Source organism: Budorcas taxicolor, chromosome 4 (assembly GCF_023091745.1).
Source record: "Budorcas taxicolor isolate Tak-1 chromosome 4, Takin1.1, whole genome shotgun sequence".
In the NCBI taxonomy this organism is placed as follows: Eukaryota; Metazoa; Chordata; class Mammalia; order Artiodactyla; family Bovidae; genus Budorcas; species Budorcas taxicolor.
Window position 1 is genome coordinate 120,575,218 of NC_068913.1, and position 24,847 is coordinate 120,600,064.

At 57.9% G+C, this 24,847-nt stretch overlaps 1 protein-coding gene across 1 annotated transcript in view; it reads right to left on the minus strand.

Annotated features, from left to right (window-relative positions):
- The window catches only part of PTPRN2 (protein tyrosine phosphatase receptor type N2), a 464,846-nt gene that overhangs the window by 221,286 nt on the left and 218,713 nt on the right, over nt 1–24,847 (minus strand). The window contains exon 11 of the mRNA XM_052638438.1: nt 21,544–21,608. Within this exon, the coding sequence (XP_052494398.1) occupies nt 21,544–21,608 (65 nt within the window). The remainder of the gene's footprint in view (nt 1–21,543; nt 21,609–24,847) is intronic.

A 24,847-nucleotide genomic window follows, 5' to 3' on the forward strand; every position in this document is an offset into this window, starting at 1 on the left:
CACACAGCTGGCATGTGGAATGTGCACTGTTCAGGTGCAGTGGGACGGCTGGACCGTCCTTGGGGTGGACGGATAAATCAAGACTAGGGTTTAAACCGGAGCCCAACACCAGGGCCAGAAGGTTGGGCGGATTCCCGTCCACGAGCCTTAGTGGACCTCAGAGACCAGCAGAGGAAAGGCTGGCCAGGCCTGTGCACTGCCCGGTGCTTGAGAAGGCGGGCCAGGGGAGCCGGCCCCCTCTTCATGCCTGGGCCCCCACGCTGTGCACGTCTCAGTGTGAAGCTCAGCGGCCCAGAGCCAAGGGCCGTGAGGGCCGGAGCCAACTGGTGGCCAGTCTCCGAGGGGGCAGAGTCCAAGGCCACCAAGGCTACCGGCTCCTAGGACCAGCTGGGACAATAGCTGGGAGCCGCTGGGAGGGAGCTGAGGGCTGGTCACCGCGGCCTGGGAGAATGACGGGCCACCCTCACGGGCCGAGCACAGAGCTGGTCCACCAGACAGTGGCCTCTCCAGGGCCGTCCCCCCACTTCCTGCCCCTGTGGCTGGGGCGGCTGGGGGTCCACAGCTCCCAGGTTCCGGGACGTCGAGGGGCGGCCCGGCCACCAAGCTCGCCACCACCTGGCTGCTTTCAGGCCAGGCTCTGGAGAGACGGACTCAGGACTCACAGTGGCTCTGAAGTCAAGGTCACGGACTTCCCTGCACCCTTGAAGCCACACCACACGCAGGATGAGGGCTTCAGGATGAGAGTAAAGAGGTCAGCATGGTGATTCCCATCTTGGTGCCAAAACATTCAGATGTTTTACTGAAATATCAGTTGTTTCTACAAATGTTTCCAGGGCCTCCAGTTTGCCAGGCTTAGAATGAGCACTTTGTGGGCCTGCTGGGCACCGAGGCAGCCCGTGGACGCCCAGGAGGGCTGCAAAGGTCACGTGATGGGGACAGCTCACCTGGGCTCCACGGTGCCCAGAACACCCCCTACCTGGGCCTTCCCAGCGTGAATGGAGTGGGGCTGGGGGCTCTTACACGCCACCTGCCACAGCACAGCAAAGTCACATGGCGCCTCGGGGGAAAGCTGGGCTTCCTAGGCCCTGAGGGTCACTGTTGGGGGCCCGACGCCCCTCTCGCCTTGCCTGCTCAGACCTGGGCCCCTGGGGAGCGCTGCTTCCCGAACTTTGGCCTTTGGAGGAGCACACTCCCAGGGGCCCCGGCCCTGATCCCTGAACCCCAGGCCGGGGGCAGATGTGAGCGTCCAGAGTCAGAGCTCCTGACAGTGAGTACCACCTCTGGGGTCCCTGGGGGCACTCGGCCAGGAAGCGCCCGGAATATCTGCTCCAGCCCACGGCCAGCAGCCCCACTTCACCCGCAGGCCCTGCCCACCCCTCACGGCTACTAAGTCCTCAGCTCCTCTGTTATTTACTGAGGGAAGGTTTCCTAGGGAGTGAGGATGTCAAAGGGCTAAAGTTCCTGCAAACACACGCCTGCACTCGTGTACACGCATGCACGCACACACACACGAGGACTGTGCTGTCCTGCCTGAGATGTGTCCCGGGCTGGACCGGGGTTAGACATGGCCCACCGCCAGGCTGACCGTAGGCTTGAGGATGGGACAAGTGCACTCAGCAAACTGCTGCCAGGCCCGAGTCCTGCCGGCTTCCCTGCTGGTGGCCAGGGAGGGGGAGGGTGGCTAGGGGTGGAGGTGGGAGGCGTCGCTGCCCCTTTCCTGTGTCCAGCACCCAGTGAGCCCCCCGGAAGGGCCGTGTGCTCCCAGCCTTGACCTTCTCTGTGATTCTGGTTTGTACAGGAGGCTCAGATAGAGCCAGAAACCCAGTGAGAGGGAGGCCCTTCCAGCCACAGGGCTGCCCGCCCACCTCTTCTCCCCAGCTCCTAAATTCTTCCCTGCTTCACACCACATCTTCCCTCCTCCTCACCTGGCCTCCCACCACCTCACAATCCGAACTTCCACAGAACCCGAGAGTCCTTGGCAGCCTGGTCTAGCCCTGGGGTGCTGGGGGGAACCCACCACATGCACGTCTGGCCAGGTGGGGTCGGGGCTGCCCTACACCGCACCCCCCAGCCCCCAAGATGCCCCCGGGCTTCCTGTTCCTCCGCCCCTTCCAGGCCCAGCTGGACGGGCTGCTGCCCACCCAGCTCTCACCTCCCCTGTTGTTGCCAACACACCAGCCCCTCACCTGGAGCCCAAGGCCCCTGCCCTCCAGCCTGCTTCTGACAACCGTGGACCTTCCATTCTGACGCCAGCACGAGGGCTGAGTCCCACAGCCCCGCCCCCACAGACTGGACCACAGGGAGCCTAGGCCTGGACATTGGGCACTCCCCAAGACCAGAGCGTGGACGGGTCCACCTGCCTGTGCCTGCTGCCCCCCCTTGACCTCCGCCTACCCGCTCCAAGATGCTACGGGGTCAGCTCGGCACCTGGAGCTGCCCTCCGATCAGGCCCGTGACTCTGACACACGAGGGGAGGTCAGATGAGGCCAGTCCTGCTCCGCCCAAGGACGGGGCCTTGGCCACGGCTGCAGAGAAGGAAGCTGGTCCTCGTCTGGGGAGATGTCCGTGGGGGCTGCTTCCTACAAGGTCAGGGTCGAGATCTGACTCCTGTGTGTTCAACCCACTTGCCTCCTGCATGTGCCCCGAGGCCGGACCTGCCTCCTTCATGGGGAGTCTGGATGACCGAACCGGTAAGCGAGTGCCGTGACTTCACCAGGAAGTCCTGTGGTCCCTGCTGTTGCGGGAGACCACTTGCTACCTATTCGGCACCCCCTCCCACCCTGGCTCTGGGAGTGACTCTGCTGCAGTACGTCTTCTGGGCCATCGTCCCGTAGATATATCTCAGCGCCGCGGAGGAGGAGCCGAGGAGCAGCAGTCTCGGGCGGACTGGGCCACCAGAGTGTGCCCAAATCCTACTACTGTGCTTATAGTGCTTGCTGCGGCAAAGGATCCCTCTCACACACCACACACAGCCACACACATGCACACACGTGCACACACACATGTACACACACCACACTGGTACACACTGTGCACACACACCACACATGTACACACATACACATGTGCATACTCAAACACACTCACACATGTACACATGCACACACGCACACACACGCACACATGTAACACACCACACGTGTACACAATGCTTACACATGCACACACGTCACTGTGCACACACATACTTAAATATGTACACACATACACATGTGCATACCCAAGCGCACTCACACACATGTACACACACACATTCACATGTGCATACCCAAGCACACTCACACATGTACACATGCACACACACATGCACACACATCACACATGTAACACACCACACGTGTACACAATGCTTACACAGGCAACATGTCACCATGCACACACACACTTAAACATGTACACATATGTACACACCCACACACCACATGTACACGTGACACACATACACATGTACACACGTCACACATGCACACATGGGACACACCTCACACATACTAAGTAAATGCTCTCCCTTGAAAGAACAGATTCGACGCTGGCACCACCACAATCCCAGTTGCAGACTAGCCCCGGCTGGCAGACACAGTCACCGGGGCGTCCCCTTCTCCCCCGCCCCCTCCTGCCGCTGCTCCTCCTGGTCCAGGCCCCCGGGCGGTGAGGATCCGCTCAGCCCACCAGGAGCAGGGACAGGGGCACCTGCCATGGTGAGTCTTCGCCTCCAGGGAAGGATGAGCCCAGAAGTCATAGGACACTGTCCCCCCTAATCCATGAGGACGACGCTCCAGGTCACGGCAGCGGAACCCAGCCTGGAGGAAGCTCAGCGTGAAACGCAATACCAATCCTGCCCCCCGAACCCCAAGCCCTGCAGGAGAAGCAAGGGGGCGGAGGAAGGTGACCTTGCCGGCTGCCTGGGTGGAGACCGCGTTCTCCCTTCTGCAGACACTGGTGCTCCGGGGTCTTGGCTCAGACGTGGGATGGGACTTGTACTGTGGATCCCCCAGGTCCCAGGCCTTCGGGATCGACCCGGAACTTACAGCACTGGCTGCCCTGGGCCTCCGGCCTGCAGGTGGCAGACGGCAGCCTCCGGATGGACGTCCGGTTGCTCGCCACGAGTCGTCTCTCTTTACCCTGGTGGCTCTGCTGCCCTTGGGAGCCCTGGCTGACACAGGGCTGTGAGTGCTGGCCCAGCACTTGGGGGTGGTGCTCAAGGCTCACCCGCCACGCGCACAGATGCACAGATGCGGCTCTGACCACAGTGGTGGTGGTGCTCACGGCTCACCCGCCACGCGCACAGATGCACAGATGCGGCTCTGACCGCAGTGGCGGCGGTGCTCACGGCTCACCCGCCACGCGCACAGATGGACCGATGCGGCTCTGACCGCAGTGGTGGCGGTGCTCACGGCTCACCCGCCACGCGCACAGACGGACATGACGCGGCTCTGACCGCGGTGGTGGCGGTGCTCACGGCTCACCCGCCACGCGCACAGACGGACATGATGCGGCTCTGACCGCGGTGGTGGCGGTGCTCACGGCTCACCCGCCACGCGCACAGACGGACATGACGCGGCTCTGACCGCGGTGGTGGCGGCAGCTCCCCCGGCAGGTGAGGGGAGGGTGAGGCGCACGGCGCAATGGAGACACATCAGGAGTCGGTGAAGCTGTGGGGGCCCTGAGGGGATGCCCCCAAGCCTGACTTCTGGGAGGAGGGTCTCCTGAAAACACGGAGACCGACCGGCTCCATCTGCACAGGAGCGGCCCTCGGGGCACCGGGCGGGCGCTGGGGGCGCGGCTCAGCTGAGAGACCTGTGAGACTCCCGTCCTGGGGTCACGCTCTTCTCCTCTCAGCACACAGCGCCCCCAGCCCGTGCTGGGGCCTGAGACGTCCCTGGGCAGGAGACGTGAGGGCCTGGTGCTGTGTGCGTGGGCAGGACAGGGAAATAGACAGGGTGCCAGAGCCACGTGATCTGAGTGTGGAGACCGCAGCCCCCAGCCTGCCCCTGCGCGGAGAGCTGGGGGGCCCCTTCAGGGTCACATGTCCACGTGTTCTCCAGATGACCAGACCACCCCGAGACCACTCTACTTGAGTCAGGGGGTAAAGTGAATGGGAAGGGCACGTCGGGTCATAATTTAACATACACATCCATGTCAACATCCTGTTAGACCGGCTGAGGGCCGCGTCTGCTGCTTGGCTGGGGCTGAAGCCACCAGCTCTTGTCCGGCCTGCTCGGGTTTATGAGCGTGAACTAGCGAAGGCTCTGCTTACCCGGAGGCCCAAGTCTAAGCACGGGGGTCCGAGGGGCCTGGACGCCCCTATGCGGGAAGGCCAGGCACGTCGAGGGGCCAGCAGCCACGTGCGGCCCCCCGTGTCGGAGCTCACTGGCCCATGGTCTATGCGGTGTTCTCATAGCTGCGACGGGCCGGGACGGTCACGGGAACACACACGCACAGTGTCCTGAAGTCGCCGTCTTTTCTCTTTAAAATCATACATGTTTCATTAAGCTTCAGGCAGAGTGTCTTCTGATTTATGGTAATTGTCAACAAAAGCAAAGATGCAATTTTAACCCTACAGACTCTTGGAATTAACCGGCACGAGATTATGTAGTTTTTCCTTAAAAAAAAAAAAAGGAGGGAGGGCCCATTGTGCCACACACACACACACACACACACACACTGCAGAGGATGCTGGGGGCAGTGAGCTGGCCCGTCGCTAAGGCCCGCTGCGCGGGTGGAGCTGGTCTCCAGTGGCCACACCTGACCCGGCGGACACCCCGTCCCCGAGCCCTGAGTGCTCATGGCCTGGGAGGCTCCAGTGAGGAATTTCCATATCAAACCCAATTTAGATGAAAAGTCTTGGTTTAAAAAGAAAGCCAGTGCGTCAATAGTCCCTTGATTAGATTCTCATCTCCTGAGCAGACAAATATGAATATTTATTACCATGGATAGACTTTCCCCCTTCCATTGCTCTGTTCTTGAATATTATCCACCACTAATTTTTATGAAAATTTGGGCAACATAATGTTTTCACATAAACTGACAGTTCTTGAGATAATCCCGTTATCGTCTGGTTGAAAATGACAGCTTCCGCTTAGTCATGTGTTAACGAGGGATTAAATATTGTTTTTAGTCCTATAATCTAAGATGGACTGGAAATTAAAAATTGAACATTATACATTAGCAGGGCTTTGTTTGCATTTACTTAGAGAAGATCCATAAATTAGCAGTTTAACAAGCAGGCCCTTTAATGTTGCTGCCGAAGGCAACATCACGGACATTTCTAAGTAAATCCTAAAATAAATTGTCGGCCACCTGCTGTACACCCAGAGGAAAGCAAGTCAAAGAAAGATGGCCTTCACCAAAGAAATACAATGGCAACACCACAGAAGCTGTCTCAGTGTCAGGGATCACTCAGCCTCCCTCCTCTCCCCGGAAGGGAGTGTGTGTCTTCCTCACACGCTGGTCCTCACATCCTGAGACATGCCGGTCCTGCAGAATTGCCGAGGGGGCCCGGTAGGTGGTGAGCATGGCCAGTCGTCCCCAGTGAACAACCATGGGCACGGGGGGCACCGTGGGCACAGTGGGCGCTGGGGATGATCGTGCATCTGAACCAGGTGGTTCAGTTCAGTTCAGTCGCTCAGTCGTGTCCAACTCTTTGCGACCCCATGAACTGCAGCACCCCAGGCCTCCCTGTCTCTCACCAACTCCTGGAGCTTGCTCAAACTTATGTCCATCGACTCGGTGATGCCATCCAACCATCTCATCCTCTGTCGTCCCCTTCTCCTCCTGCTTTCAATCTTTCCCAGCATCAGGGTCTTTTCAAATGAGTCAGTTCTTCACATCAGGTGGCCAAAGTATTGGAGTTTCAGCTCCAGCATCAGTCCTTCCAGTGAACATTTAGGACTGATTTAGGATGGACTGGTTGGATCTCCTTGCAGTCCAAGGGACTCTCCAGAGTCTTCTCCAACACCACAGCTCAGAAGCATCACTTCTTCGCTGCTCTGCTTTCTTTATAGTCCAACTCTCATATCTGTATGTGGCCACTGGGAAAACCATAGCTCTGACTATATGGACCTTTGTCAGTAAAGTAACGTCTCTGCTTTTTAATATGCTGTCTAGGTTGGTCATAACTTTTCTTTCAAGGAGCAAGCATCTTTTAATTTCATGGCTGCAGTCACCATCTGCAGTGATTTTGGAGCCCAAGAAAATAGTCTGTCACTGTTCCCATTGTTTCCCCATCTATTTGCCATGGAGTGATGGGACCAGATGCCATGATCTTCGTTTTCTGAATGTTGAGCTTTAAGCCAGCTTTTTCACTCTCCTCTTTCACTTTCATCAAGAGGCTCTTCAGTTCTTCTTCACTTTCTGCCATAAGGGTGGTGTCATCTGCATATCTGAGGTTACTGATATTTCTCCCGGCAAACTTGATTCCAGTTTGTGCTTCATCGAATCCAGCATTTCTCATGATGTACTCTGCATATAAGTTAGATAAGCAGGGTGACAATACACAGCCTTGAGGTACTCCTTTTCCAATTTGGAACCAGTCTGTTATTCCATGTTGAGTTCTAACTGTTGCTTTTTGACCTGCATACAGGTTTCTCAAGAGGCAGGTCAGGTGGTCTGGTATTCCCATCTCTTTAAGAATTTTCCCCAGTTTGTTGTGATCCACACAGTCAAAGGCTTTGGTGTAGTAAATAAAGCAGAAGACGATGTTTCTTTGGAATTTTCTTGCTTTTTCTATGATCCAACAGATGTTGGCAATTTATCTCTGGTTTCTCTGACTTCTCTAAATCCAGCTTGAATATCTGGAAATTCTCGGTTCACATATTGTTGAAGCCTGGCTTGGAGAATTTTGAGCATTACCTTGCTAGCGTGTCAGATGACTACAACTGTGTGGAGTTTGAGCATTCTTTGGCATTGGCTTTCCTTGGGACTGGAATGAAAACTGACCTTTTCCAGTCCTATGGCCACTGCTGATTTCAAAATTGGCCGGCACATTGAGTGTAGCACTTTAACAGCATCATCTTTTAGGATTTGAAATAGCTCAGCTGGAGTTCCATCACCTCCACTAGCTTTGTTTGTAGTGATGCTTCCTAAGGCCCACTTGATTTTGAACTCCAGGATGTCTGGTTCTAGGTGAGTGATCACACCATCGTGGTTATCCAGGTCATTAATATCTTTTTTATAGAGTTCTTCTGTGTATTCTTGCCACCTCTGCTTAATACCTTCTGCTTCCGTTAGGTCCATACCATTTCTGTCCTTTATTGTACCCATCTTTGCATGAAATGTTCCCTGGGATCTCTAATTTCCTTGAAGAGATCTCTAGTCTTTCCCATTCTATTGTTTTCCTCTATTTCTTTGCATTGATAACTTAGGAAGGCTTTTTTTTTTAATCTCTCCTTGCTATTCTCTGGAACTCTGCATTCAGATGGATATCTTTTCTTTTCTCCTTTGCCTTTCACTTCTCTTTTCTCAGCTATTGGTAAGGCCTCCTCAGACAACCATTTTGCCTTTTTGCGTTTATTTTTCTTGGGGATGGTTTTGATCACCATCTCTTGTACAATGTTACAAACCTCCTTCCATAGTTCTTCAGGCACTCTGTCTATCAGATCTAGTCCCTTGAATCTATTTCTCACTTCCACTGTATAACTGTAAGGATTTGATTTAGGTCATACCTGAATGGTCTAGTGGTTTTCCCTACTTTCTTAATTTAAGTCTGAACTTTGCAGTATGGAGTTCACGATCTGAGCCACAGTCAGCTCCCGGTCCTATTTTTGCTGACTGTACAGAGCTTCTCCATCTGTGGCTGCAGAGAATATAATTACTCTGATTTCGGTGTCGACCGTCTGGTGAAGTCCATGTGTAGAGCCATCTCCTGTGTTTTTGGAAGAGGGTGTTTGCTATGGCCTGTGAGGTGTCTTGGCAAAGCCCTGTTAGTCTTTGCCCCGCTTCATTTTGTACTCCAATAACATAGCTGCTGGGCTTCCCTGGTGGCTCAGAAGGTAAAGAATCTGCCCACAGTGCAGGAGACCCGGGTTCCAACCCTGGGCCAGGAAGATCCCCTGGAGAAGGGAATGGCAACCCACTCCTGCATTCTTGCCTGGAGCATCCCATGGACAGAGGAGCCTGGTGGGCTGCAGTCCATGGGGTCGCAGAGAGTTGTATAGGACTGAGCAAGTAGAGCTTGCAAGCTACCTTGCAAGGTAGCTTGCTGTCACCTTATTGCTACAACGGGGGTCCCAGATGAAACCATGGGTCCGGTGGGGCTCTGGGCACGACCATCCCACATGCTTCTAGCCATCCACAGTGCCTTGTATTTATTTGTGCTTGTCTCTGTGACTGGCACGTAGAGTCTCCACTGTTTCATTTATTGTCTGGCATGGTGCAGAGCATAGGACAGGGACATTTCTTAGAAGCTGACTCATCCAGGCGACACTGAGTCTAATGAGACACCGACAGGACAGAGGTGACTGCGGGTCAGTGCTGGGGGCTGAGCCGCGACCCCAGGACCTGAGGGTCTGACCGTACTTGGAGATGAGCCTTTGAGGAGAGAATTAAGGCAAAATGAGATCCTGTGGGTGGGTTATGATCTAGTGTGACTGGGGTCCTTATAAGAGGACGCGATCAGGACATGGCCACGCACGGGGGGTGACCACGTGAGGACACAGAGGGGCACAGTGTCCACGGGGCCAAGGAGAGAGGCCTTGGGAAGGACGCCCGGGCGTCAGATCCCAGCTCCCAGGAGGCCCGAGGGTTAGCAGCCCCAGGAAACCAGAGCATCAGCGAGCAGACGCTCACCCTGGCCGCCCTTCCCCTCCACTGCAGGCAGTGTCGCCCCCAGGAACAGCAAAGACTTAGACGTCTTTACTGCTGGGTGAAGTCGAGTGCTTGTCAGGGGAAGAAGGAGACCTCTTATAAAACTTCTTTCTGCTTTATGCTCTTGCTCAATACCAGAGCTGTGGCTCAGAGTTTACACTTGCCGAAGCCTGACTCACCTCTGAAAACATCATCCCTTCCTCATGAACAAGAGGTGAAGTCTGTGCAGACACGTCAATTGAGAGTCTGGTGCCCCCCCACTCTGAGTGACTGGGCACCATCACCCCCAGGGAGGGGCTCTCCCTACACCTGCTGTCCTGGGCTCCCCCGAAGAGTGGCCACGAGTAAGACACAGGCAGGAAGGGCCGTCCTGGTGTCAGCAGGACAGCCCCTAGGCTCTGGCCCAGGTGCATCCGGGGTGCCCTGTGTGTGGGAGGACCACTGCCTCATTCTAGGAGCCAAGCTCGGTCACCTGCCCACTCCCCCACCCCGCAGCTTATCCAGAAGTTGGGAAGTTCAGGTTTTACCCTTGTCTCCCTTGGACAGCAAGGAGATCAAACCCATCAATCCTAAAGGAAATCAACCCTGAATATTCACTGGAAGGACTGGTGCTGAAGCTGAAGTTCCAATACTTTAGCCCCTGATGCCAAGAGCTGACTCACTGAAAAAGACCCTGATGATGGGAAAGATTGAAGGCAAGAGGGAGAAGGGGACGACAGAGGATGAGATGGTTGGATGGCATCACCGACTCAATGGACATGAATCTGAGCAAATTCTGGGAGATAGTGAAGGACAGGGAAGCCTGGTGTGCTGCAGTCCATGGGGTCGTAGAGTCAGACATGACTCAGCGACTAAACAACAACTCCTCATGAACTTTGCAGCCAAGCTTTCGTATATGCAGCTAACCTGGCTTTAAAATACATCCTATTCATGGAGTTCAGCAGGTGTTGCGTGCCTCAAGAAGCACCTACGGGATTTCAACTTTCAAGAGTCTTGAGGAAAAGAGAGCGTGGCAAGAGATCGAGAATTGACTAATTTAATGACAAGTAACAGATCAGACTCTTTACGTTCCGTGTTGTCTTTGAAGCGTGCGATTGTCAGGAAGGGCTATAAGGGAACATTTCCATGCGTTTCTCAGGACAGGTGAGATCAATCACAGCTCCAACCCTGGGTACAGACAGTGGTTCAGCCCAGCTCTCCAGCCCCGATTCCTCCACCATAGGTCACACCCGTCAGACCGGGCAGTTGGGGGCGGGGAGCCGGGAGCATGTGTGTGCGTGCGTGTGCTTGTGTGTGAGTACACAGGGCCCTGGGGAGCAGGGGATCCAGTGTAGCCCGAGGTCTATTCAATCAAACTTGACTCTTAATCAGCTGGAGAGGTGAACCCCATTTACCAACCAGGTGAGCAAGGCACCTTAACCCTGAAAGGAGAGAAATTCGGCTGTGGGTCAGCGGACAGTCGCTCGCGGTGCTTGGATGATGTCTGTGATTTGTGGGTGTTGAGGGTGAACTGTCTCCCTGAAAGCTGTGCGCCTCTTCAGCCCCAGTCCTGGGAGGGAGCCTCCCTGGCCGTGGGGTCTTGGTGGGGGATCCAGGGAAGAGAGGTCACTTGGGGGAAGGGTGGCCCTAGTCCTCCTAAGAGGAGACACCTGGGGAGGCCGTGAGGCGGCGGGGCAGAGGCTGGAGGAGGCGGCCGAGGACGGGGCAGCCCCAGGCGCGGGACAAGGAGGGATGCACCCTCCCTGGGAGCCCCCAGGGCACGCAGCCCCGCTCTGTCTGCGCTCTGAGTTCTGGCCTCAGAGCTGGGAAAGGACCCTGTGTTTGTAGCCCCGGTCTGTGGTGCTTGGTTACCACTGTCAGCCCTGGGACCCGACGCCGGGTCAGAGGTGCCCACGGTCTGGGAGAGAGCAGCCAGCGGGAGGTGCCCGCCAGCCGGGGAGGCCAGTCCTGCAGAGGGATGACATGGGACACGGGCACCAGGGCCTGTTAACAGGGTCCCACGTGGTGTCGCAGGGACGTCAGAGGACCAGTGGCCCCAGTGAGGGCGGAGTTTGTGGGCCATCTCAGGGCCTGGGTGGAGCCACGCACAGAGCGGCACTGCGCCCAGGGGTCTGGGGGTCCGGGCAAAGAGAGGGCGGTTCCGCTGGGCCCACAGGACCTCTGACCTCCCTGGATGCTTTCAGGACCGAGCCCCGGCCCGGGGCTGTGGCTCCAGCACCAGCTGCGCTTCTGCTCAGAGGCGGGTTTGCTCGTGATGGCTGGCGAAGCACAGCCTGGCTGGGCCCGGACGCACCGAGGAAGGGGCCCGGCCCCGGGCAGATGCCTGCGTGGGGCCCGCTCCTCACTGCAGGGGAGCCGTGCGCCATCTCCACAGAGCAGGCCCTCGCCGCGGTCGCCAGCGCGGTGCCGGCTGCGTATCTGTTCTGACGTGAGATTGTTTTAAATTTGGTGTCTGATTATATGTAGTGTTACATTGATTACTAATTACTTCATATGGGTGAACACAGCTTTTACTTTTTTTTTGGAACTCACGGATAAAGCAGAGGGGAAGTATTCAAATCAGCAGTTAAGGGCTGCACACCTGTTGCCATGGAGACGTGGCCTGGGATGTTCACAGTTAAAGACTGAATGTGCCCAGGCGGGCGTCCAGCTGCTGCCCGGGGCTCGAGGTCACTCTGCCCCGAGCAGGGGTGACTGAACTGCCGCGGAGAGTCAGACCACAAGCTGGAGGCACCGGGCGGTGGAGACGCAGGCGGCTTCGCTCCCGAGCTCGCAGAAGCGGAGGGACCAGCTTCAGCTCACGTTACCCAGCACAGCCTGGGGAGCACCCTGGAGGGGGCGGGTCAGAGGCAGGGGACGGATCCCCCACGGCAGAGCAGCCATCCACTCAGAGCAGCTTCCCGCCACCCCCAACCCTGGGATCCCCAGGGAGGGAGGGAGGCTGTGAAAGAGCCGATCTGGGGGCGGGGGGTGGGCAGCAGGAGGCAAGCACCAGCAGCCTGCCTCAGGTGACCCATGTCCCCCCAGGATGGACAGTGGGATGCTGACTCCCAGGACTTTGGGACACAACCTTTACAGAGGAGTGCAGTCCAGGGAGGTCACTGGGGTCGGCCTGAGCCCAGGCTCCCCACCAAGTGATGCCCGCACGACTCATCTCCCCCACAGCATTTCGGGTGGGGACTCGGGGGTCAGTGGGTGTGGGGGCCCCCAGAGGACCCGCATCTGTCGGCAGGAGATGGGAAGGCAACCCCGGGGCTGACCCTCTAGTGGATGCACTTCCAAGTGACGGGAGCCTCAGGGGCCCTTCAGCTAAAAGGCAGAGCTCAGGACATTTCTAATTTCAAGGCAAGGCTGGATTCAGGGACCAAGGCTCGGCCTCTGGAGGTGATGCCTGGAGAGGTGCTTCTGACATCAATCCCCCACGCCCGGCTCCCCACCCGGGGATTGCCTGCCTCCGCCTGGCAGGGTGGGCACGTGGGCACCAGGGACACTCGTCTCCCGGGGGCTGAGCCCAGCCACACGGCCGCTGCCCTGAACGAGGCTGGGCGCGCCCCCTCCAGCGGTCTTTGCGTTCTCTCGGCAATTCCAAGTCCTGGGGCTGAGGACAGGAAGGGGGCTTCTGGAACACCGCATTCTGGGGGCTCTTCTGAGCATCTGCAGAGCTCGGCTTGACATCAACACTGCCTTCTGATCCAGGCTGCTCAGCTCTGGGGAGAAGGACCCCGAACCAGCTCACAGACCACTGAGACACGCCCGCTCCCGCATCCCAGGGGGACAGTCACCCAGCCCCAGCTGGGCCACAGCGTGGCCCGGCAGGGAGACACGCGCCAGGCACTTTCCATAGCAACGCAGCTGACATGTCAGACCGGGCTGGTGGGGGATGCCGCAGGCAGACCGCACGCACTCCATCTTATATGACTGTTTACCCTGACGCCGCATCAAAACTGAATGTGTCTCCACGGCAACTGCCTCATCACACGGCACCTCGCCTGCTTTAGACCACGGGAAGCACTCACAAGCCCCTGTGGGCCCACGTGATGGTGACTTTGCACAGCACCTCGGAGGGAGAGGGTGCCATCTCACACTCAACTCGTGTCTGCCGCGGCGCCAAGTGCCGTTAATCATATCCAGTGTATTTTCGTCTGAGTCTCTTCACTCCTGAGAAATAAGAAAATAGTAGGAGAAGCCCTGGTTAAGGCTGCATGGGGGCCGCTGCGCTGAGCTCCGAGGGGCCCAGCCAGCAGAATGGGGGACCCGTCATCATGGAAGGGACCACATGGCCACCCCTGAAATCTGACCTCTGCCACCGCGCCCTCAGCCTAGCACTGGAATTCTCAGGGCAGCCTGGACAGACCGCGGCAAATGTTTTAATGCAATTTTATGCAGATTTTCTTTTTCAAACATAAACAGGAATATTTAGAAGGCTAAAGAGGCCTTTCTTGGGATGATGCACATTTTACACTTTGAAAAAAAAATCAACTTTCTCTGTCCGGAAACACAGATTAGAATAAAAATTAAGTGACAGGCACAGGCATATAACTTGAGGAACCAGAGCCCACGAGGATGGGCACAGGGCAGAGCCCCAGCAGCCCGAGCCCCAGGTGGCTGCCAGGGTCCACCCTCCACTGTCTGGTCACAGCTGGACAGGGAGGGGGAGCCGCAGGGGTGAGAGCGGCCCCGCCAAGCAGCCCTGAAGTCTTCAGGGTCCATTGGCACCTGCCAACACCCAGCATCGTCTCAAACTCAGCTCACAGTCTTTACGCAAGACAGCCTGCCGGCTCCGACGTGTCCATCTGATTTGTGTCAGCACTCATCCTCAAAAGTGACTGGCTCCTGCTTCACACACTCTGGAGCCTGCAGCTCCTCCTGTCTCACAAGACCCACCCCCCAGTGCCACCTGTCACAGCTCCCCACCTGCCCGGGCCCAGCTGCGGTCCCTGCAGGCCGCTCCCGCCCTCTGCTGTCCACACACCCCCAGGCTGCTTCCCCTTGGGTTTCCAAACACGGGCCTCGGTCTAAACCCGGGACATTTGTGACCACTTACCACGTCCTGCCTACATGTCTATGTTAACACACAGCACCACAGATATGAGTGTGTGAGGACCCGAGTTACCTGGAATGTCCTCCACAGCAACTGGGAGCCACACTCCAGCACACACGTGGTGGCGTTTCCTCTCGCGTCCTCACTTATTCGAAAACAAATATGTACTCTGTCACTTTGGTTGCCAGCTTTTTCTTTACTAGAACTATAACACATGGTATCAAAGATAAAATGACAAATACCTACACACACATCGAGTGAGTGACAGTCGCTCAGTCATGCCCGACTCTGCAACCCCATGGACTGTAGCCCGCCAGGCTCCTCCGTCCAAGTTATCCTCCAGGCAAGATTACTGGAGCGGGTTGCCATTTCCTTCTCCAGACACACACGCTGAACTGATACCCATCTCCTGGTTTGCCTCTCAACCTGCAATGACGTGGGTGCAGCCACCGAGGGGTGGGGGCCCAGTAACTGTACACGGCATCGCCGGGCCCTCCCTGCAACTCCCTGCGAACCTACAACGATGTTGAAATAGAGAGCTACAAATGATCCTGACCGAGGTTTTGGAAAAGGAGAGAGCTGGCTGAGACTCCACCATCCTAGGGGTGACCTCACGTCAGTACGTGCTGCCCCAGCCCGAGTCCATGCCAGTTTCCCCAGCTGCGCTGAGGTTCAGAGCTGTCGCGACAATTTTCATGGAATAATGCGACATAATTAGTGATCTTCCTGGGGTTTTATACTTAGGTCAGTTTTGGTACTTCCAAAGCTCTGCATTTCCATTTTCTTAGCAAAAGATGTTCACTCGTGTCCGACTCTTTGTGACCCCATGGCCTATACAGTCCATGAAATTCTCCAGGCCAGAATACTGGAGTGGGTAGCCTTTCCCTTCCCCAGGGGATCTTCCCGACCCAGGGGTCGAACCCAGGCCTCCCGCATTGCAGGCGGATCCTTTACCAGCTGAGCCACAAGGGAAGCCCTTCATTTTCTCGCCTGGTGCATTATCCTCATAAGACAAGTTTCTGGGGGTGTGAGGACTCACTGAGACTGAGGACCTTCTTAAAGTGTCAGATCCCCACTGTCCTGCAGCTTCCTGAGTCCAGTGGAACTGGTAGCGCTTCTGATCTCTGTTCAAGATCTGAGACTATTACCCACCAGCCACCTCTGAAACCACATCCAAGGATGAGGCTTCAGATCAGGCTGGGACGTCCCCAGCGCGTCCGCAGGCTCCACACTCCAGGGTCCTCTGCCATGTCCCCACCCCCACAGCTGCCATGGGGCTTCCTGCATCACCACGAATTTATCCCCCAGAGAGCCGTCCCCGGGCAGCACAGCCACGAGGCATTGTTGTGACGAGCATCTCGTCACTGTGAATACTGACCATGCACCTGTGGGTACTGCCTGCACACCTGTGGGTACCGCCTGAGGATCTGTGGGCACTGCCTGCACACCAGTGGGTACTGACCATGCACCTGTGAGTACTGACTGCACACCTGTGGGTACTGACCATGCACCTGTGGGTATTGACCATGCAACTGTGAGTACTGACTGAACATCTGTGGGTACCACCTGCACACCTGTGGGTACTGACTGTGCACCTGTGGGTACTCCCTGTGCACCTGTGGGTACTGACCATGTACCTGTGGGTACTGACTGCACACCTGTTGGTACTGCTTGCACACCTGTGGGTACTGACCATCCGTGCACCTGTGGGTACTGACTGTGCACCTGTGGGTACTGACCATGTACCTGTGGGTACTGCCTGCACACCTATAGGTGCTGCCTGCACACCTGTGGGTACTGACTGTACACCTGTGGGTACTGACCATGCACCTGTGAGTACTGCCTGCACACCTGTGGGTACTGACTGTACACCTGTGGGTACTGACCATGCACCTGTGAGTACTGCCTGCACACCTGTGGGTACTGACCATGCACCTGTGAGTACTGACTGCACACCTGTGGGTACTGACCATGCACCTGTGGGTACTGACTGTGCACCTGTGGGTACTGACTGTGCACCTGTGGGTACTGATTATGTGCCTGTGGGTACTGCCTGCACACCTGTGGGTACCGCCTGCACACCTGTGGGTACTGCCTGCACACCTGTGGGTACTGACTATGCACCTGTGGGTACCACCTGCACACCTGTGGGTACTGCCTGCACACCTATGGGTACTGCCTGCACACCTGTGGGTACTGACCATGCACCTGTGAGTACTGACTGCACACCTGTGGGTACTGACTGCACACCTGTGGGTGTTTACTAAGCGTGATGAAGTGCCACTCCATTCACACGTGAAAAGTGACCCCTGGGGGTGACAGCTTCCCCGTGGCCTGAGGCCCACACGGGGCTCTGTCCCCACCATCTTCTCAGGGCAGTGGATTGGCCCCACGTGCCTTCTTCCCACCTTGGCAAGGGCTGTCAACATCAATCCATCCCCAAGTCCAAGCGGACTGGCCGCAGGGCCCCGGGGGACTCGGCTCAACACTACCCCCCACCCCGAGGGTCCCCGTGCCCCGGGCCAGCCGGCCTGCCGTTGTCTGGCTGCTGAGCAATACCCAGTTCCTCTCAGAGCCTCCCTGCACCTTGAGCTTTCCCGACAGCCACTGAAACAGCCACGTCCTTCCACAGACGGGCAACGCTGGGGGCGCTTCCGGGGGAAACTACGCCGTTCCTCAAATGACCGTGGCGTGTCTCCGCGCCACCCGCTCGGCCCCCCGTGATGACTGTGGGCAACCGCACACACCCGCCAGCACACACAGCACACAGCTGAGTCACGTTAAGTCATCGGGGGAGGAGCGTGACCACAGCTTCACAGCCTCTCAGGGTCTGCGGAGACCGACTCGCGCTTGGCCGCAGAATCCTTTCTCTGGACAAAAATCTTACCCAGGAGCCAGAACGGTGACCGACGGGAAGGAAGTGCAGCTGGGCTGAACTGGGGAGTGGACGGCCGCCTGCCCCGCCCCGCAGAGCTCCCAGAGCCCAGGCTCTGAGACACCCCCAAAACCACGTGCACCCTCTCAAGGACGAGTGGGGGACCAGGACACGCCCCCCCCCCACGCCCCCGTGGCCGAGGGCGGCTCCAGCCTCACCCACCCCTTCTCCCTGAGGCAGGCCCAGACCCTCAGGAAGAGACACCCTCTGCAGAGACCCACCTGGTGTCCGCACCCCCAGCCCCTGACCCAGCAGAAGGCAGCTGGTCCACCCACAAACGTGGGCTTCTCTCCCCACGCGCCCCGGGAAACTCAGATCAAGTGAGCGTGCTGCTTTGCTCCTGCGCGCCTTTGTCAGTTTAACTTGCAGGGCGGGGGGCCTGCAGGGGGTGCGGGAGAACCCCTCCTCCTCTTCCCACCGCCAGTGAGGAGGCAGCCCTCCCTCCCACCTGGCTCTGCCCCATGGCCGCGTGCGGGGCTATGCCAGGGCCTCCGCGCCGGGCCGGCTGAAACGCAGGCAGGCACATTGCTAACCGCACTGCATTTACGACACTCTGGAGAACCAGGAAGCCCCGGGTTACTTCAGACACAGCACGCGAGCCACTCTCAGAAACGCTGGCCTGCAGACAGTTTTTAGATGGTTTTTCTTCCAAATGTTTGAGTTTTTTTTCTTGGTAATATCATAATTTTCCCTTGGGAAAAAACCATGACTTTATTCACTTGAAAAAATGTGAAGACATTCAAGACAACAGAAACTGGATTTTGAAAAATGTCAAAATACCACCAATCTATCAGGAACGCGTGCATCCCCTCTAATCTGTTCATTGTCTTTAAATTTTGTTTTGAGATATTTCCATTTGGCTTAAAAGGCGTTAATTCCGCTATCTGTCATCGCATGTTGAATCAGCATTTACATCCCGTAAATGCTGGCAGATTTCTAGGAATCAAGACTCTGCTCCACTTTCCAGAGTCAGGAATTAGCAGAGACATTCATATCAAATACATTTCAAGGAAAATCAGAAGCATCAAAGTCAGGCTCAACACTGCATGAGGCAATTAAAATTAGAAAAAGAAACATTAGCTTCTTACACATATCTCCACTTGCCCCTCCTGCGCCCGTTTCCACGATCCAGATCCCACCCCACGCACGCACACCCCCTTCCCTCTATCCGGCAGACTACATGGGACCTCGGTTCCAGGCCTGAGGGCCCATCAGAATGACCTCAGACAACCCCAAAGGTGATGGCAGCACTGCCTCTGCAGATGAAAAAGGACGGGGCCTGGGAGCCGGGCTCAGAGAGCCCCGTGGCTGCGGAAACCTGGGGCCCCGGGAAGACACGGGCGACTCGGGGAGAGTCAGGGGAGGACGGCCACCCGCGGCCACGCTTCAGCCCCTGGATGGAACACGAGGTCTGGGATGTGGCCGTTTCCTGCCCCTGGGGAGGGTGAGGTCAGGCTTCTGGCCGCTTGAGGAGCAGAGAGGAAGCAAGCAAGGACGAAGACGCAGGAGCAGTGCTGTGGGGCTGGGGTCTGCTCTGCCCTGCACCCCCACCGTTCAGGCGGGACCGCTGCCAGCTAGTGGAAGGGCACCCAGAAATGGGCATGGGCTCCCCTCTGAGTGTAGGTTGTCATCTCTGCAGACAAGCCACCAGCGACTTGGGCTCCCCTTGTGGGGTCCCCCAGGCCCCAGAAAGTACGCCACCAATTTCTGCCATGAGCTGGAGTCTGGGGCAGGGGCAGGTGTGTGTGTGGGGAGAGCTTTAGGGTCCTTGCTTCACCCAGCCTTGGGGACTCCTTGCTGGTCTCCAAGGACAGAAAGTTAGGAGCGTGGAGAACGGGCCAGGTGGGGTCATCGTCACAGGATGACGTAAGGGTTGTGGCCTCAGGGAGACCCCCAGGGACACACAGACCCCACACGAAGACCCCTAAGTGCAGCTGGCTTCAGCAGGAGGCCAGGCAGGCAGGACAGGAGGACCAGAGGCCACGCTCAGGACAGTGACTGCTGCTGCTGACCACTGAGCTCCTGGGGCCACAGATGTGGACCATCCGGGGGACGCTGGGGGCCGGGCCGGGCCGGGTAGAGGAGTGGGCAGGTGCTGACCTGCCAGCGCGAGGTGTCCAGACGCCTTTGCACATTTGGGGGTGGTTTTGGGAAGGAGGAGGCAGCGAGCAGCAGGGAGGCGAGAAGGCCAGCATGCCGAGAGACTGGCGTCCAGGGAGCTTTCACTGTATGAGCTGGACACGTCGGTGCACGCGTTTGTGCCGACAGGAGGAGCCAGGGAGCAGCGGCTGTGCGGGAGAGCGCGAGGGCAGGATGCGGCGTGGGGGCCCGCGGTTCACAGGCGGCGGGGGCAGGCGGCGGGGGCAGGCGGCGGGGCCAGGGGGCGGGGCGGGTCTCCGAGCTGTGACGCGGGCGTCAGATTACAGACAGGCGGCCCTGCGTGCAAGCTGGGTGTGTGCCCAGCCAGACCAGGAGCAGGGGGCGGTGGCCAGTGCCCTCTTCTGAGACCTGTCCCTACGACCTCTAGTCAGAAGAGTCCGCAAGGTCGCAGCTCCCCGCCGCCCGCCCAGAACCACAGCAGCCCCTGGCTCCGCACCCCCGCCCGGGTCCTTCCTCCCCTCCCCCCATCCAGGGCGGTCTGCCACCTCCAAGGCACACGCTCGCCCACCGCACAGGAGGGAGGGGCCCAGAACCTGAGCAGCCTATGACCCCCAACGCTCAGGGCCCTCGCCGGAGTCGGTCTGGGTCCGCTCCACTACCGGGCACCAGGCACCCCCCGCAGGAAGAACACCCTGCAGAGGCTGGGAGCCGCGGATCAGAACCTTCCATCTGGGCCCGGGTCCTCCGAACCCTCTGCCTTCCAGCCAGTGGTCACTGCACCCCCGAGGGTTACAGATGGTTTTGGGGACCCACAGACCCCTGGTGTCCCCTCCCTGTCACCGATCGCCAAGGTTGGGGACACAAGGACTTCGAGGCAGGCCCCCCGCAAGGTGCCCTGCCCGGCGTCTGTGGAGCACAGAACCTGCCTCTGTGCTGAAGCAGCTGCTAAATACGTTCCTATTTCAAGAGCCAGGACTCCGGCGGGCCTCGGAGTGGCCACGTGGAGGCATCTCGCCCCGAGCCAGGAGCGGGTAAATAAGCGCCCTTAACGGTTAATTACTGTCGCGGCGGGCGTGAAATCAGGGATTTCAGATGCCCGAGCACAGACTGGCTGCGGGCCCGCTGACTCACGACGGGGACAAGCACCCCAGGGCGGCGCACAGCGCACGTTTCATTAACTGCCCGTGATCGGCTCGGCCTGCGCCAGGGCTCCGGGGCTGAGTGCCTTCGGCTCTAATTGCCGATGGAGGGCCTACTTCTGCGGCCGGCGCGGTGATGCTGGGACTGGAGGCCTCCGAGGGTGTTACTTCTGCGCGCAGGCGCCCCGCCCTCTCCGCCCCGCCCCACGGGGTCTGTAACTGGGGAGACGAAGGGCCCCGCCCACGGGAGAAGAGAACCACCTTCCCGCTGCAGGCCTCACACCTGAGTCACTGGAAGAAGGGAGATTGCGCTCCCAGAGGCTCCAGCGTTTTCTCGGGGAGACACCGAGCACAGTTTCAAAGGCAACCAAACAGCGTCACACAAGCCGGGCTCCAAACGTGAGCACCGCCCCGCCCGACCGGAAGACCAGCCTGGCCTGCCCTCCGGCCTCCGCTCCGACCCCGCACGGCGCGACTGAGCCCCGGCCGGGGCCTGCCAGGCGCCCGGCCACGCAGTCACTCACCGAGCCGACTCCGGCCTGAAGAACTCTCAGCCCAGACATGGTCTGCAGTTTCTCCTTGTTGTCGGCTGCGGGAGAGATGGAGAGACAAGAGGTCAGCGAGGAGAGAAGAGCGTTCTCCAGACACCTGAGCACCCCCTACCACCCAGCCCCACAGTCACTGCCTGCCTGGTTAGCTGTGGACAGCTAGCTGTGGAGGAGCCTGCGGTGGAGACCTGGGCAGGGGGCTCCCCACCCAGGGCAGGATGTGGGTCCCTCCCATAAACCATCGTCGTAGGAAATTCACAGCATCCTATGGAGCCTGGACAAGAGACGGGAGGCAGGCCTGCCGCCCGGAATCTTGGTTTGAACGACAGGCGGGTTGCAGGTGTGTAATCACTGGGAAGTAGGTTCTGGTCCCAAGGCTTGCGTTCACAGACAGGCTCACCAGCCGGGGGCCCCGACTGAGCCTTCCTCACCCGCTCCCAGAGCTGCCTACCCCTCTGGCTCCTACCCCTGGCGGAACATCCTGTAAGGACCCATCTCCAGCACTACCCTTGTCCTAGTTTGCTCCTGACTTAGAATGAGCAAGACTCTCAGAAAATGAATTACCCTCCATATCAGAGCAAGTGGAATGGGCCCTGGAAACAATTAGCCGCCGGAGACGAAGCCCAGTTAATCCCGACACCAGCACAGCAGGCGTGCGGTCCCCACCTCCTGGAGAGGGAGTGTGTCACAAGGCAATTGACCTTGGCTTATGATTCTGCGGGAATATTCTTTCGGATAAAGCCCATGTCATTTTGGAAATGAAAACCAGAAGAAATAGAATTTTATTGCAAACCCTAAGAAGGAAGAGTGCATTGCAATTGTGATTAATGCAGAATGAGACAGCAAAACAAGAATTACTTTCACTCTTGTTGTGAAACACCTCCGTGCATCTGAGGTGATGGAATTATATCTTTCAGAGGGATACACACAGAGCCTGTCATAGCCACCTCCCCAGCCTCTGGGGCCCTCTCCTTGTCTGGCAGAAAGTTTTCCTTTGAACAAATGAATGTTATTTCGTAGATTTAGGTAATTATGGGAGCCCTGGGGGAGGCAGACGCAAACCCAGGGTTACTGCACAGCACTTTAAGAGGCTCTAAGCTGGGGAGGGGGTGGCAGGGTAGTGAGGGGGCAGCAGCTCAAAGGTAAGCCTTGAGTGGAGGATATTCTTTAAGAGATAGGGTATAAAGCAATTGATTTTAATGTTCTTCTGCGAACAAAGGAGGCATTTTACTGAATGACAGGCTACTTTGGGGGGATAATAGTGAGTCTTCAATAGGCTGAGGACACAAAGCACTGAAGATGGAATTAAACGTGCTCCACTATCGCTGCCGAGAAGGGACAGGCGTTCCAGGAGCAGGGTGAAAAGCCAGCCGGGCAGGGAGCCTGCACGTACCCAGCCAGGGGTCCGCACACCTGCCAGGAAAGGCCGGGGGGGACTCCTGAGGCTCAGCCGCCAAGGATCCTCGCCATCCTCAAGTGTGCCCGCGGAGAGCTCCCCCAGCTGCCCACCTCTCAGGGGGCCAGCCAGGGAGCCTGGGAACTCAGCCTCGCACTGACAAAGGGCTGGTTCTGCTCTAAACGATTTTCACTGGGAACGGACACAGCACTCAAGGGGGCCGTCCCGGAAAAACCAAACAGGTGGGACAGACAAAATGCTGGGTCCAGTGTGTCCTGCAGGCAGCCGGAACATCCAGGGTCTGCTGGGAGGGGCTGGACGTGGCCCGGTCCCTCCAGCATCGGCCGGAGGGATCCCCGCCTCTCCGGACAGTCCATTACCACCCACAGAAGCCCAGGAGCGTCCCTGCCTCCTGGGTCAGGATGCGTGTCTGCCCCTGCTCTCTTCTCATTTGCAGAGTCTGCCCCATCTCCGATCCTGCTGTGGCCCTCACGCGCTGCAGGGTGTTAACACCCCTCCGTAAGTGGGCCTCGTCCAAATAAGCGCACGTGCACACACGTGCGCACACACACGCACGCACACACACACACATGGGCACGCACGTGCACACGGCATATCCTGAAGCAGCACCCTGCGGGGAGGACCAGCCACCTTCGATCAGCTTCATGCTAACCCACAGACTCTGTTCTGTGGCAGCCGTGGTTCAGTGAGTGGTGAGTCTGCCCCAAACACCTGACACCGCCCACTTCTGTCTCGTTGTCCAAGAAAAGCATGAGCCACCAGTGCCCCCCTGAGGCTGCCCACCCCCTCCCCAACAGGCTCTTTCGCAAACAACACGTGGAGCCTTTGCCGGGATGCTCACCGGGGCCTCCAGAGGCCACGGGCACCTCCGAACGACTCGAACTAGAATCCCAAATCATGCGGCCTTGAGTTGGACTCCGGGGCCACCTCCAGCCCACCTCCATCCTCAGCCAGAGAGCAGCAGTGCCCGAGGCGCCGCCTGGAGTGGGGATCCTCCGAGAGCCGCCTGCATCTTCCCGCTCTCAGCTGAGAAGCCTCCCAGGAGGCAGTGCGGCTCCCGGCCGCACGCGTGTCCCCTCGGCGGCTGGCGCGTGTGCATCTATGGGACCTAAACGCTCTTCTTCAAGTCTCAGGCTCTGCTGTGACCTCAGCCTTGGGCACTAAGTCCTTTTCAGCAAAGCCTGTCTCCCTTTTGAAATTTCTCGCCGGTGGGGTGGCCGCCGCACACACGCTCTGGGATGGTCCTTTCTTCCAGCCTGTGTCAACGGTGCCATTTGTATTAGGCTGAGCCCTTTTGTGGTTGTTTATTTACATCCATTTATTGTAGCTCACGTTGATCTAAAAGGACCAGGAGCCTGTGGGTCTTCAGCACGCTCTGTAGGTCTCAGCCATCCCGAGTCCTCCCCGCGTTGCTCTTAGACAGTCAGCACTGTGTCCGTTTGCTCCAAGGCTTCCTGGCCCAGCTGCATGGACTTTGTCTCATGCGTCCCTTCTGCCGAGTGGAGGGGATCTCACGTGTTCACACATCGTGTCCCTCACCCAGACGTGTGCCTTGAGCTCCGTCAGGCATCCAGACCTGGCTCCCGGGAACCGACCCCCATGTGCCCCCTGCCCAGCTCCCCCTGGAGACACAAGGGAGATGAGTTTCACCCTCCACGGGGCATGGAGCTCATCTCCACTCCCAGGCGGGGCTGGAGCCTTTCGAGGGGACAGAGGAGCCCTGCTGGGCCTGGATGTCCTGCTGGATGTCGGCTCCAGGTTATTTTTATGGCCAAACGTGGACCCTGCGCTGGTGGGTGTGAGCGCCAGCAGGCCAGGACGCAGAGACTCCGGGAGACGCTGCTTTAATAAAGGCGAGAACAA